This window comes from Cololabis saira, chromosome 8 (assembly GCF_033807715.1).
Source record: "Cololabis saira isolate AMF1-May2022 chromosome 8, fColSai1.1, whole genome shotgun sequence".
Classification (NCBI taxonomy): Eukaryota; Metazoa; Chordata; class Actinopteri; order Beloniformes; family Belonidae; genus Cololabis; species Cololabis saira.
This window is the reverse complement of record NC_084594.1, coordinates 41,339,630-41,356,416: the sequence shown is the minus strand read 5'-3', so window position 1 is coordinate 41,356,416 and position 16,787 is coordinate 41,339,630. Positions and strand designations below refer to the sequence as shown.

At 39.7% G+C, this 16,787-nt stretch overlaps 2 protein-coding genes across 4 annotated transcripts in view; both read right to left on the bottom strand.

Moving 5' to 3' along the window:
- The window catches only part of setd5 (SET domain containing 5), a 66,975-nt gene extending 65,399 nt beyond the window's left edge, over window positions 1–1,576 (bottom strand). For all 3 annotated transcript variants that reach the window (XM_061728011.1, XM_061728013.1, XM_061728012.1), the window contains exon 1: window positions 1,156–1,576. The gene's annotated coding sequence lies outside the window, so the exon portion shown is untranslated. The remainder of the gene's footprint in view (window positions 1–1,155) is intronic.
- A 2,938-nt stretch (window positions 1,577–4,514) lies between these two features.
- On the bottom strand, window positions 4,515–13,412 carry si:dkey-19e4.5 (UBA_like_SF and PTH2 domain-containing protein). Its single transcript, XM_061728010.1, has 7 exons — window positions 13,249–13,412; window positions 12,138–12,249; window positions 10,011–10,082; window positions 9,827–9,901; window positions 8,108–8,205; window positions 6,683–6,797; window positions 4,515–6,594 (listed from the first exon to the last, which is right to left on the bottom strand). The coding sequence occupies exons 2-7, from the start codon at window positions 12,243–12,245 to the stop codon at window positions 6,508–6,510; spliced, it is 555 nt and encodes a 184-aa protein (XP_061583994.1). The 5' UTR covers window positions 12,246–12,249; window positions 13,249–13,412; the 3' UTR covers window positions 4,515–6,507.
- Between the last annotated feature and the right edge of the window lie 3,375 nt (window positions 13,413–16,787).

Here is a 16,787-nt window from a genome sequence, read left to right as displayed (position 1 = left end):
GTTTAACGCGGAACCATAAATCAGGCTTTAGACGGTGCAGCCTCACCACCACGACGGTGCAGAAACCACATTTCTCATCTAATCTAAACCCATCTCGTCCACGAAGTCACCGTATTTGAGATGTCATGTTGCAAATACGTGACGTGCTAACACACACGTAAAGCAGCAGGGTGATATAATGAGTAAAAGCAAGTGAATAACATCCACAAAGTGAGCAGGCAGGCCAGCAGGCTCTGCTAGCTGTTGCTCGAGCTAAGAGCATCAAACTGCAGACTGAAACGCGGATCTTTCTCACAAACGTCGACAGATTGGAGGAGACTGAGAAGCATTCAACATGTTTGTGTAAAAAAAAAAAAACAGCAACAACAACGAGGCAACAAATTGCGATCCCAACAAACCCACCTAGCCTGCGTTTAGCCTGTTTCTGAACTTTAAGTGCAATAAAACCAACCTTTTTCTCTGTCCAACTTTACCCTGGGAAACCTGCTCCAAACACACGTCTCCATTGTGTTTCTGGGAGTATTTACACTGTTAACACCATCACATTAGTATATAACCTCTGAAAACTGTGCAAACTTGCTCAGGGAATCAAGTTTAATTTACTGATCATTACAAAACGACACCAACACTGAGTTTACTCATTTCCTGTCAAAATAAAGCCCCAGCTACATCTCAAGTTTGTTGAAATGTCCCAATTTCTTGTGAACGTGTTTCTCTATGTTAAAAAAAAAGTGGAGGAAAAAGAGAGAAAACACTGGAGACCCAAACAAGCTCCACACCAGAGGGAAACTTCCCCAAATCTGGTGGGTTTGTTCAGGTAAAGTGTCTGCTTACAATACAGTCTGGTTGAGAGGAAACAATCAGTATTTTAAAACAATAATGCAGCCTTTGGGGTTAACAACCAAAAACAACACGAGGGGATGATCCAGCAGCAGGATCAGGGCAGACATGGCCCAAAGAGAGGCTTTAGTGCTTATTCCAGCCAGCCTGGCACTAACTTACAGGTGTAAACATGTAAAAGTAGTTATAATAAAGTCACACGGCCGCCTGGCTGAGAGCAGTTAGCTGCTTAGCTCTCAGACTGAAACATGGTTGCTCTCTCACAACCTTCATGTGTAGACCACAAACAATCCCCTCACATTTAAAAACACTCACCTAGAGAGGCATTCCGAACGTGTGCAATCGATGAAAATCACGTTAAAGTAGGAAGCCCTTGAAGTCTCCCAGCAACAACTCCAGCTGGACCAGTGGTAGGCCCGTGTCGGGGCCTCGGAGTCTCCTGAATACGCTGCCCCTTAAAAGTAGCTCCCTCTCCGCGGGCAGGAAAAAAGTTCTCAGTGTCTCCCACACATTGGCGTAAAGTTAAATTCCCTTTCCTTTGCGGGCGCACAACATCCATTGAGTGTCTATAATAAATCCCCGGGGAACAACTCCATTTATTTTGGTGTATTGTATATTTACAGTCGCTGCTTTTAATGGGGTATGCGCTCCTGTGTGTGATACGGGGCTCCGGGTCTGTGTCGGGTCCTGACGTCGGCGCGTTCACGCTCCCATCCCCCTCCTCGCCGGCATCGATCCACCGCTGGCCCCAATGAAACTGAAGGCTGATTTAGGGTTCCGCGTTACAGCAACGCAGAGCTAACGGCGTCGTAACCATAGACATCTCTCCGTATCCGCCCCATGGAGCTGCTGCGATACGTCAACGACGCCGCCATATTGGATGAGGCAAGACTGCGCTGTAAACTAATACAAGTACATTGACTTATTTTCATAAAGCGCTTTTCTACAAAGAAATTTACGTTTTACGTCTCATTTATTAATTCACACACGCACTATTATATTTGGGAAACAGTTATGTACCAAATATAATATATTTAATTTTCTCAGATGGCAAAAATAAGAACTTTATTGATCCCACACAGGAGTAATTCATGAAAAGAACAAGGTAGTGCCGAAAAACAATATATATCCCCCCTCAAAAAAATAAGAAAAATAGAGAAACATATTTTCTCATCAACAAAACATGTTATTTTATTGTCTGAAAACCGGCAAAAATAAGAACTTTATTGATCCCACATAGGAGTAATTCATGTTATATCTGCTATGGAGAACAAGGTAGTGCCGAAAAACAATACACAAAATAACATATTTGAACCATTTTTCAGACAATAAAATAATATTTGACCATTTTCAGACGATACAATAATTGAAAAAACCTGAAAAATAGTTAAAATATGTTATTTTGTTACTTGAAAATTTAAAAATATGTTTCCCAAGTATATCAGTGTGTGTGAATGAATAAATGAGACGTAAAACGTAAATTTCTTTGTAGAAAGGGGCTTTATGAAAATAAGTCAATTAACTTGTATTAGTTTCCAGCGCAGTCTTGCCACATCCAATATGGCGGCGACGTTGACGTATCGCAGCAGCGGGCAAGAACACTCGATGCGGCGTCTACGTACGTGTCTATGGTCGTAAACCTACGCCGTAACCCTACGGCGTAGGTTTAACGCAGAACCATAAATTCAGGCTTGACACACAATCACGACACGGGGTTTCCCTGGCGCTCGTGCAGGGGCCCTCTCATGGGGGGCGGGGACTGTGGGGAGAGACCCCGCCTCTCACTACTGATTGGCTGGCAGCGTGTCACTCACCCCGCGCAGTGGCTGTACGCTCACGCCATTGGCCGATGGAGACGTCAATCATGTGTGGACGTGCACTACGTAATGACGGGGCGGGGCTCCGCGGCGGCGAGGAGTGCGAGGGTGATGAGCTGCTGAAATAGTGCAGCGTGTTGAGGAGTGCGGCAGATGGTAGCGGGAGTCGGGATACAGTGTTACCCCAAAGTGGATCTATATCTTCAAAAATCGGGAAATTGTCGTTATTTAATCAGATTCCATGGAATGTACTTTAATTCTATTTTGGGATTATTTTTTTCATTTATGGGTTCTTGTGTCCGCTCCTTGCGTTTAGCGTTAACCACACGGGGTCTCTGGGGCCCAGTTGCAGGGCTCCGGGAGGCAGGGTTAGCCCGCTGGGTCAGCCCCACCTACCGGCATGGCAGACGCCCGGAGTAGAGCCGCCGGTGCGGGGCAGCGGTGGCCAGGGGGCTCCTTATACATACTCTGGGTCGAATATAGTAGCCATTCCTGCCTCCTATCTTATTTGGATAAATTAACCATCAAAGGGGACTGACGTAACGGAAATACCCTAAATGTATGTGGTGTTCTGCCAATTTCTGCTACCTGCCGAGAAATGCTACTTTGTGGTTCTGCGCATGCGCGCAGTCGATTTTCAAAGTTTGATTGCCACGCTAAATGGATAATATGGGATGTTGAGTATTTGATCCTTCAAAATACACTACCCATGACATGAACTCCATTACACTTTGTGAACATTATACGATAAAGAATAAAAACAATAATTCTATGGCTTTATTTGATATTAATTCAGTAATTGGCCTTTATTTAGCCAGGCAGGTCATTAAAAACATTCTTATTTACAATGACGGCCTGGCATCTGTGGGCGAAGTGGGCTAGGGAATAAAACACAGTAAAATTGTAGCTTTACAAAAGGTAGAAAAACATTAGGTAGGATTTTTTGGCAAAGCAGCAAAAATTGGCAGAGCAGTAAAAGGAAAAAAAAAAATCAACGGGAGTCGCTCCCATTCAACAAAGAGATCTGTGCGTTTAATGAAATGCTTTTGTCAGATGTCGTAACATTCGATTCCCGTGAATATGCAATTCCCCAAAACAAAGAGAACCTTTGTACGGATACATGTAAATGAGTGAAAAACAAATGCGGCTGATCTGCTTGTGATAAGCAAATAGTCTCCATGACGTGCTGGATTCGCCTGTCTTGTCACGTGACACTGGCGCGACATCCTATTGGCTTAGAGGTAGTTACGTCATTTGTTGTTGAGACCGGAGGGGCAAGATGAGACAGCACAATCTGAGGGCGCAAGAATCTCTTATAAAAACAATTGATTTCAACGTGTTACAAAACTGCAACTGGATATATGAAGAATAGACAAAGCAGGGATGCGTGGTATTTCCATGTAGCGAAGGTTCAGGCCGCCTACTGGCAGAAATGTGGTTACATAACCACCGTCCGTGTTACATTCATACACATGAGCAGCTGTCCAGACGGCCATAAAGTCTCGGCTGCAAAGCGAACAACCTCCTATAACCACCTATAAATGACATAACCGTATCACATTAACCTTCATAAAGTTGCACAGTTGCTATTGTTAGTTCACTTTTCAAACCCTTCACATTATGACGTAATTTCATGAAGATAAAAACACATTCTTTGTTCATTCCTTTCCCAGCTAGATTGCCAGCTGATGTCTATATTTAATAAACAATCTCGCTGTTATGTAATACTGTACAGTGAAAAAAACAGAAAGAATATGGCACAGAGGTCCAAATCCTCCAGCACACTCTCCCCTTCCCCCACGTGTGCAGTCTGTGTGATCCACGAGACAATAACTCACACAACACTTGTTACTTTATCTGGGTATATTTTAATCACCACTGAACCACTTGGACAACAGAATAATAAGGGTGTGAACATGTCACTACAAGTGTTATAATGTTGGGATTCAAACTATATGTTCACATCTACATTTCATGTCAACCTCGAGGAACTACAGCATCATTTGTTTGCAAGGTTTCTTTCAAATCACGTAAAAACTGTATAACTTTATGCAGCTCCGGCTCCTCAGTATTTGTTAGTAACAACATAACCACAACTAGATAACTTATGAGTAACATTACTGTGTAGATAACTAGATGTTCTGCAACCATTTAGTTCCCCTTTACAATATGTGGCCTATGGGTATGGACCGACACATACTGATCTGATACCACTATTATTTTAATTTATTTAAACATTTTTCTGAATTAACGTCAAATCACAAATATGTATTACATTTAATTTAAAAAAAAAAAGCCCAATAATTTCATAAAAGTGTAGTCAAATTAAAAATGCATTTTTATGTTAACATTTGACGAGAGTGGCTGTCCAAAAGCCAATGGTAACAATGTTTTGACCACATTCGTGGCCCCCCTGGAACCCGCAGCGTTTCATGGTGAACATGACATCATGTTCCTGGTGGGATTATCAACAAAATGCTAGATATCTACATGCACGTGGTTAATCAAAACAGGAAGTTGAAAGGCAGTGTTGCCTAATTTCTCAAGAGTTGCTTTAAGAGCATCAATGAAGACTTCCACTTATAGAACTTACGCAGTATTGGATGGTGCATAGACGTAAACACTCGTTAATTTATGATACCCTTACTTTTGGTAGCATCAGCAAGTATTTCCAATACTGGTATCGAAACAACTCTACAGACAACTGCCACGCACGAACTGTCAGGGTGAAAGCTGATGAAATTCTTTACTGTAAACTATCCAGACGTAATGTGACATTTTTACTCCACAAAATTTGCCAGATTTGACCAAATCGCTGAATTAAATAACTCAAAAGTTCCCCCGTTAAAAAGAAAAGAAAGAAACAGAAACATAGTTTGAAATGGCACATAAATGATAAAGAAAGTTTCCAGGGCGGCCACGTTAAATAAAATCTGGACGTATCGGTAAGTGTTAATGGGATTGGAGCAGTTACAGAAGTTTGGGTCTGGTACAAGTTGAATAAAGATTTGAAAAACTAAAAAAAAAAAAAAAAAAGCTTTCATGTAGTCAGTCAGCAAATTAACGGGTAACCAAGACATCTGATAACCTTGAACAAACACATCACTGCCTTCGTTCTCTTAACAGTACGAGAAACTCAGACACACACGGCTTTTCCCACTTGCCAACCGGCACAATCTCCACTCCTCTTTCTGAATCTAGACCTCCTGCCAGAGACATGAGCAGAAGAGTGGAGGAGACATACGAGGAGAGAGAAAACCAGGTGACACATATTTAACAAAATGACACATTTCTGCTTCAGTCATTGTTATAATCAACGATATATATATACAACATGGAATCAGTTAACATGGAATCAGTTTGCCAGCATTATGTTTCAATGTGATGATGTAGTTTATCAATTCTTTCAGTTGATCGAATGTGTTTGAAACAGCAAATGTCAATTTCTTTTTTAATTTACAACATGGTGTTTTAAATTTGAGATTATATAGACGTTGCAGCCAATCAAAGTACTCCTGTGAAGGGTAAACCGGTGCAACCTCCCTGATCGTGTCCTCATGTCTCCTCCAGGTGCATTTTTAGCATTGAAACTGTATTTAGCTGAGATTGATTTCCCCGGTAACTGTCAGAGAGAGGATTAGGAGGCACCAATTAAGACATACAGGACGAATCACAAGAATTGAAACTAAATAAATGGCTGCGTGTTTTCTTAATTCCAAGTTTTTCCACCCACTCGTGGTTTTCGGGCTCATGCTTGACAACAAAACTTCCTGCTTCGGAATAATGGCGCCCTCTACTGGTTGACCGGTGGCACCGCAGAGCCTTGCCCCAACCTCAGAGACCGGACCGCTCAGAGCAGCTTCAGACTGCCAGTCACATTGTTCACCATCTCGTCTTCTCCCATGATGCCCAGCACGGTGCGAGAGCCAGACTCCACCTGCAGAGACACACTTCCTGGGTTTGTCTTGAGTCTTTAACACGTTGTCACACCTGGACTTGAACAATAATTACTGTACTCTTCTAACCTGGGTGAGTCCTGCGTCCTGGACCAGGTAGGTGGGGAGGCTCAGGCTCATGGCCAGGGCCTGCAGCTCCAGCAGGTGAGCTGCAGTGGTGCCTTGGAGCACCACCTTCTTGGCCCTGTAGGGACATACAACACAAGGGAATACGTTAAATGTTATACATACATATACACACACACACACACACACACATACATACATACATACAGGACTGTCTCAGAAAATTTGAATATTGTGATAAAGTCCTTTATTTTCTGTAATGCAAAAATGTCAAACATTCTGGATTCATTACAAATCAACTGAAATATTGCAAGCCTTTTATTATTGTAATATAGCTGATCATGGCTTACAGCTTAAGAAAACTCAAATATCCTATCTCCAAAAATTTAAATATTCTGGGAATCTTAATCTTAAACTGTAAACCATAATCAGCAATATTAAAATAATAAAAGGCTTGCAATATTTCAGTTGATTTGTAATGAATCCAGAATGTATGACATTTTTGTTTTTTTAATTGCATTACAGAAAATAAAGAACTTTATCACAATATTCTAATTTTCTGAGACAGTCCTGTATATACACTAACACACACACACACACACACACACACACATTTATACCACGGTCTGTGTGAATACTCCATTCTGATTGGCTGGCAGGTGTACATTAAAAGTGATAACCTACACCTAGAAAACAAGTTCGGTCAAATTGCCTGATAACTTTAATATCATTGCGCTGGATCAACTGCCAGGTGGTAACCAACGGAGATTCAGAGAAGAAGAGCCGGCTACCGCAGGACGGCGACATGAGTGATTTTGTAATTTCTTTTAATGTATTTGGTGAATTTAACAATGTTGACGACTGTGATGCAGAAGAGGAGAGAAAAGAAAACAGCCGAGCGGAGCTGAGTGGACTAGAATATCTCCCGTTACTGAGTTATGGCTTGTTAAAAAACGTTGTAATTTACCAGGTTGCAACGGCTGCAGACCAGAGATTAAATAGTCAGCTCAACCGCTCAGCTGTGGCTTGTTATAAAACTAATGACTTCAACTGAAAACACATTAAAGCATGAATAACTGATTTAATATTTATGTTTTTTGGTAAGTGACCGTGGTATAAGCGGGATAATGCCCGACGAGGTGTCCATATATTTCTGATAATGTACACCTCGTCGGGCATTATCCTTTACAGATACATATATATTTTATTTATATTTACACACACACACACACACACACACACACACACACACACACACACACACACACACACACACACACACACACACACACACACACACACACACACACACACACACACACACCAAGGGAAAGAAGTTATTTCTTTTTTCAGACAAAAAGTCATTAGGCAGAAGACTGAGGCAGTAAAGTTGTATTTCAAACTTGCTTGTTCCTCTCTGGTTCTTACCCGCTGTGGTCCCACTTCCAGGCCATCTCCCTCCAGCTGTTCTTCTCCTGCAGAGCCTGGTACAAACCCACGGCAGCATGTCCCACCTGGGCCGCCACCTGCACGCACGCACACACCCCAGTTACAAATCTTAGCTTTCATTTGCAATCAAAGTGACTTCTGCAGGCTGCATGTGAGCACCAACTCTAAACGTCTCCCCACTAAAGGCCGATGCTTTGGCCATCCTGCTTTCCATGAACCTCCAACAGTGGCAGCACTCATCATTCATACTGATCAAGTCTCTGATGAAGATGCTCCGTGCATTGTTGCACGTATCGGCTTAGGGAGTTTTGTTTAGGAATGGTGTTCCAGGAAAACTACTTTGGCATTAGGAATAACTATTTAACCATTTTTAAATTAATTAGCGACATACTCACTGAATACAGTTTTACATGCCATTTTTTCTGTCACTTGTGTCTGTCCACAAACAAACCATCATCCTTTAGAAGACTCCAGTCTGGCATTTCACTGATGTCCTTTAGCCTTAGGTTTGACTTATTGCTTGTTCACGCCTGTGTCATTATATACTGAACAAAAACTAAGGCTAAATCTCAGAATCTATATGCCTCACTGACCACGTTAAGGTGAAATATATCTTTTTCCATTAAACTAATACAATTCTGGGTATTCTAAATGAAGTGTGGGACACTTATTGGTGAAAACACCTCAAGGATCACTCCTTACAGCTTGTTTCCCCCCTGCATAAAGAGATGTTTTCAGAGCAGCAGCCCCGTCTCTCTCCAGCCTCGGGGAGAACGACGTGTTTGTATCAGGTAATGTTGGATTTTTGGGTAGCTAACGTTAAACGGTCAAATCATAAAGTTCGGTGTCCTCATCACTTTAATTTCTACAACAAATCCTGCCTTGAAGTAGGACCAAGCGTCAAGACTTTTGTTTGTCTTCAAGCTTTGCTTCTTGTATTTCCCCGGTGTAGAAATTAAGTACATATAAATATCAGGAAACTGGATTCGTGGCCAAATATTAATGTCCATGGACCACTGGTTCTTGGTAACTGTACCAAATATTAATGTCCATGGACCACTGGTTCTTGGTAACTGTACCAAATATTAATGTCCATGGACCACTGGTTCTTGGGGTAACTGTACCAAATATTAATGTCCATGGACCACTGGTTCTTGGTAACTGTACCAAATATTAATGTCCATGGACCACTGGTTCTTGGGGTAACTGTACCAAATATTAATGTCCATGGACCACTGGTTCTTGGTAACTGTACCAAATATTAATGTCCATGGACCACTGGTTCTTGGAAACTGTACCAAATATTAATGTCCATGGACCACTGGTTCTTGGTAACTGTACCAAATATTAATGTCCATGGACCACTGGTTCTTGGTAACTGTACCAAATATTAATGTCCATGGACCACTGGTTCTTGGTAACTGTACCAAATATTAATGTCCATGGACCACTGGTTCTTGGGGAAACTGTACGGGTCACTGTCAAGTCCAATTGACACTAATTTAAGCCCATAATCGGCTGCTATCCAGTCTTCTCCACTAGTTGCAGCTGTTTTTGCTGATGTTTTGCCACTCAGTGTGAGTAAGGGGGCTGGTCCAGTGGGGAAGTGACGTCAATGCAGACCCTCTATTTAAGCAACATCATTTTATGGCTGCTATTGTCATGTCTTTCTTGAAAACTCATGGTCCAGTCCGTTACCTTTCCAACGCCCATGGCGAGCTCCATGTTGACCACAAACACCATCTTGAACAAGACGTCATCGTCCCCCTCCTCCTACGTCAGAGCGGGCACAGGGAGACACTGAGATTTGGTTTTGTACCAGCTCTACGAGGTATAAAGTACCAGGTGTACCTGTGGGGGACTAAGGCTAGCTTATGGGCACCTCATTCTCCAGCTTGTTGAAGTAGTACATGGCCGCCTCCTCGGCAGACACGTTCCGAGTGTGCAGGAGCGCCTGGAGGGAGGAGAAGAGACGAAACTGATCAGAGAACACATTACAGCAACAATTCTGCAAGCAAGTTGTTAAATGTACCAAGCACAGGTGATCAAAAATAAAACCCAATCAAATACATATTTGACATTTGAGTCACTGTCGTCTTACATGTTTTTATATATTCTTATGTCAATCTATGTGTTCAGTGTTGACTTTATGTTTACATGTCTTCAAGCAGCATCTTCCTGTTACATTTCTCACAAGGGAGACAGAAATAGAGTCATCTTGGTCTTGTGTTTCTGGGACAAACATTCCTCGGCAAGTCAATCTGGGAATGTTTAGAAGACCCTAGCAAAATAATTTGGAGTCTGTTATTTGCCCACAAGGGGAAAACATTCAAAATAGAAACTAATCTTCCCACAAGTAGGCATCCCAGCGAGTTAACCCCCTGCTAAGATCCTGCTGTGCTGGTGAATCATTAAAACACTCAACAAGTTAGAGTCAGACTCTCCAGGCTTCATTTATCGTCTTAATGTCAAAGCTCATAACGGTACAATTAGACATAGACTGTAAAAGTGCAGCTCGTTCGGAAGAGCCGCCAGGTTTTCAGGAGAAAGCCCAAGCCAGTAAATTTACATAAGAGACCTGAACTCAGTCAAAACTAAATACTCTGATGAGAAGTCATGAGAGGAGTGCATGAATGAACCGCTTCATTTAAATAAGCTCAAAGAACTGAGGCAATGTTGTGAAGAGGAGTAAAAACATCCCCACACTGCCAGGGATAGACAGTATCACCACTTCAAGTTAATGCTGCTTACGGTCATTGACCAAGTTAGTGAACAACTGCATTTGTTTTTCAAGCCTAGCGAGCAGGAGCCGCTTCCTGTGACTCTGTTTTCTAAGCTTTCAGACCGATGCGTTGACTGACAACTACAACAAATGAAATGGCTTAAAGCATATGATGCATGTACTGAATGAAGAACACACACACACACACACACACACACACACACACACACACACACACACACACACACACACACACACACACACACACACACACACACACACACACACACACACACACACACACACACACACACACACACACACACACACACACACACACACACACACACACACACACACACACACACACACACACACACACACACACACACACACACACACCTGTCTCAGAAAATTAGAATATTGTGATTTTCTGTAATGCAATAAAAAAAAAAAAAATGTCATACATTCTGGATTCATTACAAATCAACTGAAATATTGCAAGCCTTTTATTATTTTAATATTGCTGATCATGGCTTACAGCTTAAGAAAACTCAAATATCCTATCTCAAAAAATTTGAATATTCTGTGAATCTTAATCTTAAACTGTAAACCATAATCAGCAATATTAAAATAATAAAAGGCTTGCAATATTTCAGTTGATTTGTAATGAATCCAGAATGTATGACATTTTTTTTTTTTTTTTTTTTTTTTTTTTTTTTTTTTTTTTTTTTAAATTGCATTACAGAAAATAAAGAACTTTATCACAATATTCTAATTTTCTGAGACAGTCCTGTATATATGAACTGGTGCATCTCTAATATTTATGTGTTGCAACAAGTAATACAATTTACATAAAGCCTAGATGTGGCTTGAACTTGAAATTTTGAAGTACACGCAAAAAAATAGTAATAAAAATACTCATGGTACAGAGGACACCCAGCCTAAGGCTTATAAAAACTGCAATATGTCTGAGGTTGCATTTGTTAAAGACCTGGTTAGGTCTGATTATTGTTTCTTTTTTTGTTTTGTTTTGTGTCTAATTTCTTTATATGTCACGATTTGAAAACATGCATTAAAAATGTGTATTTCAAATGATAACATTCGTGTGAGTGCTTGTATGATGACACATGAAAGTCAAAGGCATAGATATGTTGCATCAGGTCTGAATGGAACAATCCACTTGTGAAATGGAAATTAGTCATCTAGTGTTTTTGTGGTGGTAGCTTGAAAAGAAAAGAAAAAAAAGAGGATAAACTGTATCTGACAGGTGAAAGGTGTGCTCACCTGTTTGGCCGCGTCTTCAGGGATGTCCAGCTCCCTGAGCTGCTGCAGGAACAGCGGGTTGACGTCCTGGGAGCCCGAGTCTGGTCCTGGTTCCTCTGCTGGCTCCATGATCCTGCAGGAACAATCATGTTCATCCATTCAGACACGAATGCTCGGATTTCACAACTAAAATCACTTTTGATTCTTGATTTGATTTTTCTTTTGTACATGTAAAAGACTACGGAAGCGTATTGCATTCACTTGAGAAAAAAAAAATCTGCTCTGTTTTTCTGAATTAACGAGATAAAATTTTAAGCGAGCTCTCAAGTGAATGACAGCTTCTTGCAAGTTGAGGTATCTCTTTAATTCAGGAAAAACAGAGCAGATTTTTTTTTTATTAAAATGTTATCTCATTAATTCAGGAAAAACAGAGAAGATTTTTTTTTTTTTATTAAAACTTTTCTCTGAATTTTGAGATAATTAACTCGTTGATTCAGAAAAACAGAGCAGATTTTTTTTTTAATTCAAATTTTATCTCGTTAATTCAGAAAAACAGAGCAGATTTTTTTTTCTCAAGTGAATGCAATATGCTTCAGTAAAAGACAACATGTACAAAATAAAAATCTACCGGTAATCAAAAATCAAAAAACTTTTTTTTCTGTTTGTTTTTTTATTTTTATTTTATTTTTTATTTTCATTTTAATGTAAAAGTTTCCTTTTACATACATTTTCCTTGGACGACTAATAAAGTATTATTGCATTGTGTAATACAGCTTATGAGAGTAATTTAAATTGTATGTATCACAATCAATCACAGCCCTTTAAATATTTTATTATTATTAATTATTATTATTTATCATCATCATTATTATTATTTGCATAAGGGAATAAGAGATAACATCCGCCGCAGAAAAGACCATTAATGTTCATTCAATGATCTGGATCAATCCCACTAACGTTATCCCGCTGGAATCAGCGAATACATTAAAACTAACGCGTTTATATCAGTTAGATCAGCATTATTAACTGATGTGAGCAGGAAAAGCAGCGAGTTTGTCCCAGAAAGTGTTTATTGGGATGTTTTAGTGAAACAATGAGCCGCTGCTACCGCTAGCAGCCCGGACCGTCTCACCTGCTGCCTGGTCGATCCAGCCGGGGGAGATCCTCTTCTGAGAGGCTGGTCTGCAGGACACAGTCCGGGGTTAAGATACGAAGATTAATGTCAAAACTGGAATTTAATTTAGCCTTTATTTCTTTCTTTCTTCTTCCTCTTCTTCTTCGGCTGTTTGACCAGCGGTTGACGAACAGCGACGAGGCGCCGACTAGCGCCGCCTGCTGGTGCGGAGGAGGAACGACAACAGAATCATTTAGTTTGAGTTTATTGGTCCTTTCAATTTCCACAACACAAATAACCCAAAGTTTGGTGTATATATATATATATATATATATATATATATATATATATATATATATATATATATATATATATATATATTGATAGATGGATTGAATAGTTTATTTCGAACACATAAGGGAAAAATATAAAATTTTAAAACAAATTCAAAACATACAGAAAAAAAAGCAACAACAAAAACGTAATAAAACAGCGGAAAAAAAACGTGTGCGTATATATATATATATATATATATATATATATATATATATATATATATATGTCCATAAGGGAAAAATATATATACATATACACACAATTTTAACTAAAAACCAAGGACCTTGGACCTTTTAAAAACTAGTGCATTTAGGATTTAGAGAATGAAACAAAATATATAAATAAATCCACATGAGAAGTTGCCCAAGAAAATAACTGTGCACAAACATAGCACATACATACATATATACATACTGTATATGCATATATATAAATATCATTCCATACACTATATACATATATATATATATATATATATATATATATATATATATATATATACATACATACATACATACATACGCATACATACATACACACGTGTCCATAGGTACATGCCTATGTGTATTATACCTTTGTTTTATATGTATTGATCATTTTGTATTTATAGGTGCTTTTGAATCGTAATAATTCAAAAGCAAAATAATAATTCATGTTGCTAGTGAAATTAGGCACAAAATCACAATTTTGTAGCTTCGATTTATTATTTTATGGTCAATATGATGCATACCCTTTTTTGCATTTACTTCCAAGCTAACAATACCAATATCCCTGCCCCCCACATTCCCACCACACACACACTCACACTCATCTCTGTTTGATTGAGCCATTATCACACTAAAGTCCCAGTATCACGTTTTGTCTATTGCAAATTTTTGATTAATTACTGAAAATCCCTTTTTCAGTTCATGACTGTTTCTCTTTAGGTTATTGCAGGGGTAGGCAACCCTGGTCCCTGGTCCAACTCCTGCATGTTTTAGATGTCTCCTTGCATCACCACACCTGATTCTTATTAACAGTCATCATCAGCTTCTCATCCAGGTCTGTACAAGTCTGTTAATGACACAGTCCTTTGTATCAGGGTGTGATGAAGCAGAGAAACATGTAAAACATGCAGGACTGCGGCTCACCAGGACCAGGGTTCCCTACCCCTGGGTAAATGCATTCTTTCCTACCTTCCTCATTTTAAATCTTCAGCGGATTTCTTGAAGTTCAGTCACACATTGGCTCATGTTTGTTATTATTTATCATTCACTCCATTTTATCAGCAAGTTTTCTGTCCAGATCCTTTGACGTGTTTCTATACATTTACAATTTTTAACTTTCCCATTTTGTACAAGCTCCATATTTTACAGTTGACTGACTCTGAATAACCAGCATCATTTTCCACGTTTCATGCTGAATCACCTTCTTGAAAGTTTATTTATTTATCTTAAATCTTATCCACTGGGTCAACTGACAGCTCTTTCCAGATGAACGTTCATTGCATTGAAAAACTGAATCTACATTCAGTTCTCACAATTCAATTTCAATTTTACTGTGCCAGACATCTGGGTCTTCCGCAGGAACAGCAATCGAAATTTAAAAATATCTAGCTCCCATTGGTCGTTTATATCGTTGAAAGAAAATAGGTTATAGTGGGCTACGTGAAAAGGAGTTCTTTGTATCTGCACTGAGTGCACTCTATTGCTCTTCCTCTGGATTCAGTTTTTCAATGCAATGATTCAAATTAAACAATACAAATTCAAATTATGTGATTCAGATTCAGTTTTTTAATGCAATTATTCAAGTTGAGCAATTCAAATTCAAATATAAATTATTCAAATTCAGTTTCTAGTGGCACATATTTCTGCCCATAGCTGTCTCGCCTGCAGTTAGTGCAAATAATAATAATAGGAGGTCACACATAACCCCTATTCCTAAAGCTCTTCATTGGCTGCCAGTTACCTCTAGGATCAATTTTAAAATTCTGGTTTTAACTTTCAGAGCTTTGCATGGTCAGACTCCACATTATCTTCTCTGATCCAGCCCTAACCCCAGCTCTCTGAGGTCTGTGGATCAGAATCTGCTGATGGTTCCTCGTACTGGTTTCCGGACCAGAGGAGACCGATCCTTCCAGGCCGTTGCTCCCAGGCTTTGGAACAATCTTCCACTCTCTCTGCGTTCCATGGAGTCTGTTGATCCTTCAAAAGTCAACTTAAGATCTATTTATTTGTGCAGGCTTTTGCCTAATTTTCTTGGGGCTGTTATGATTCTCAATGTGTTGTCTTGGCCTTTTAAACTTAAATTTGTATGCATCTTTTAACTGTGTTTTTATTGTAACTGTGAAGCGCTCTGTGACCATGGTCTGTGAAGGGCGTTGTACAAATAAAACTTACTTACTTAATAAAGTAGTCGGTGAGTGTAAGCTGCAAAGCAGTAACATGTGACTTCTGGAGGAGCTGGACTTCATGTCTTGAAGTTGTAAAAGTGGATCTTCCCAATTATGTAGGACTCGCAGTTCCAGATAAATGGTATAGTTCAAAATACATTTTTTGAGGATGGCTGTTTAGCTATACACGCAGTGCCTTTACTGTAACTATCTGAAAGTCTGGAAAAGTTGTTCCAGAATTCAGCTGCATTCTTGAATTTCTCCAACTTTGTCACAAACTTGGCCTCAAATAAAGATACTTAAGTATAACTCTTAGTTAAGTGAATTTCTACAGTTTTATTCTGCAGAGGAGCCTGATTGAATTCTTAAACATGAACCTCACACCCTTAGAAATAACTGAAGTTCAATCATCTCCAGCTGGTTGGGAATCAGAAATCTGTGGTTTTGCTGAATATATCAACATCATCTGCATACAAGCGAATTCTGTTTGAGGTGAACTCTGAACTAGAAACTTACATTCTCATGCAAACAACGAAAGGACAATGAACAAATCTCATGTCCCTGTTTAAATTAAATACATCCAAGTGTTTGGTTGGTGGGAATTCTTGTACCAGGACTCTCGTATAGGACATCTTTCCTCAACCGGCTTCTCCAATGACGTCAAGCAAAACGCTTTGGAAAAGACGACTGGAGATCTTTCTGATGGCTTCACCTGTGCTCATTTTCTCTTCGACTGCAGTGTATTTACTCAACTTAAGTGGACACATTGTCAAACTTGAGCTCAAGTCTACAGGCAGCACAAAATGTGGTCCAGACTCTGGTGGATCCATCCAAATGTTTGATCCCGTTC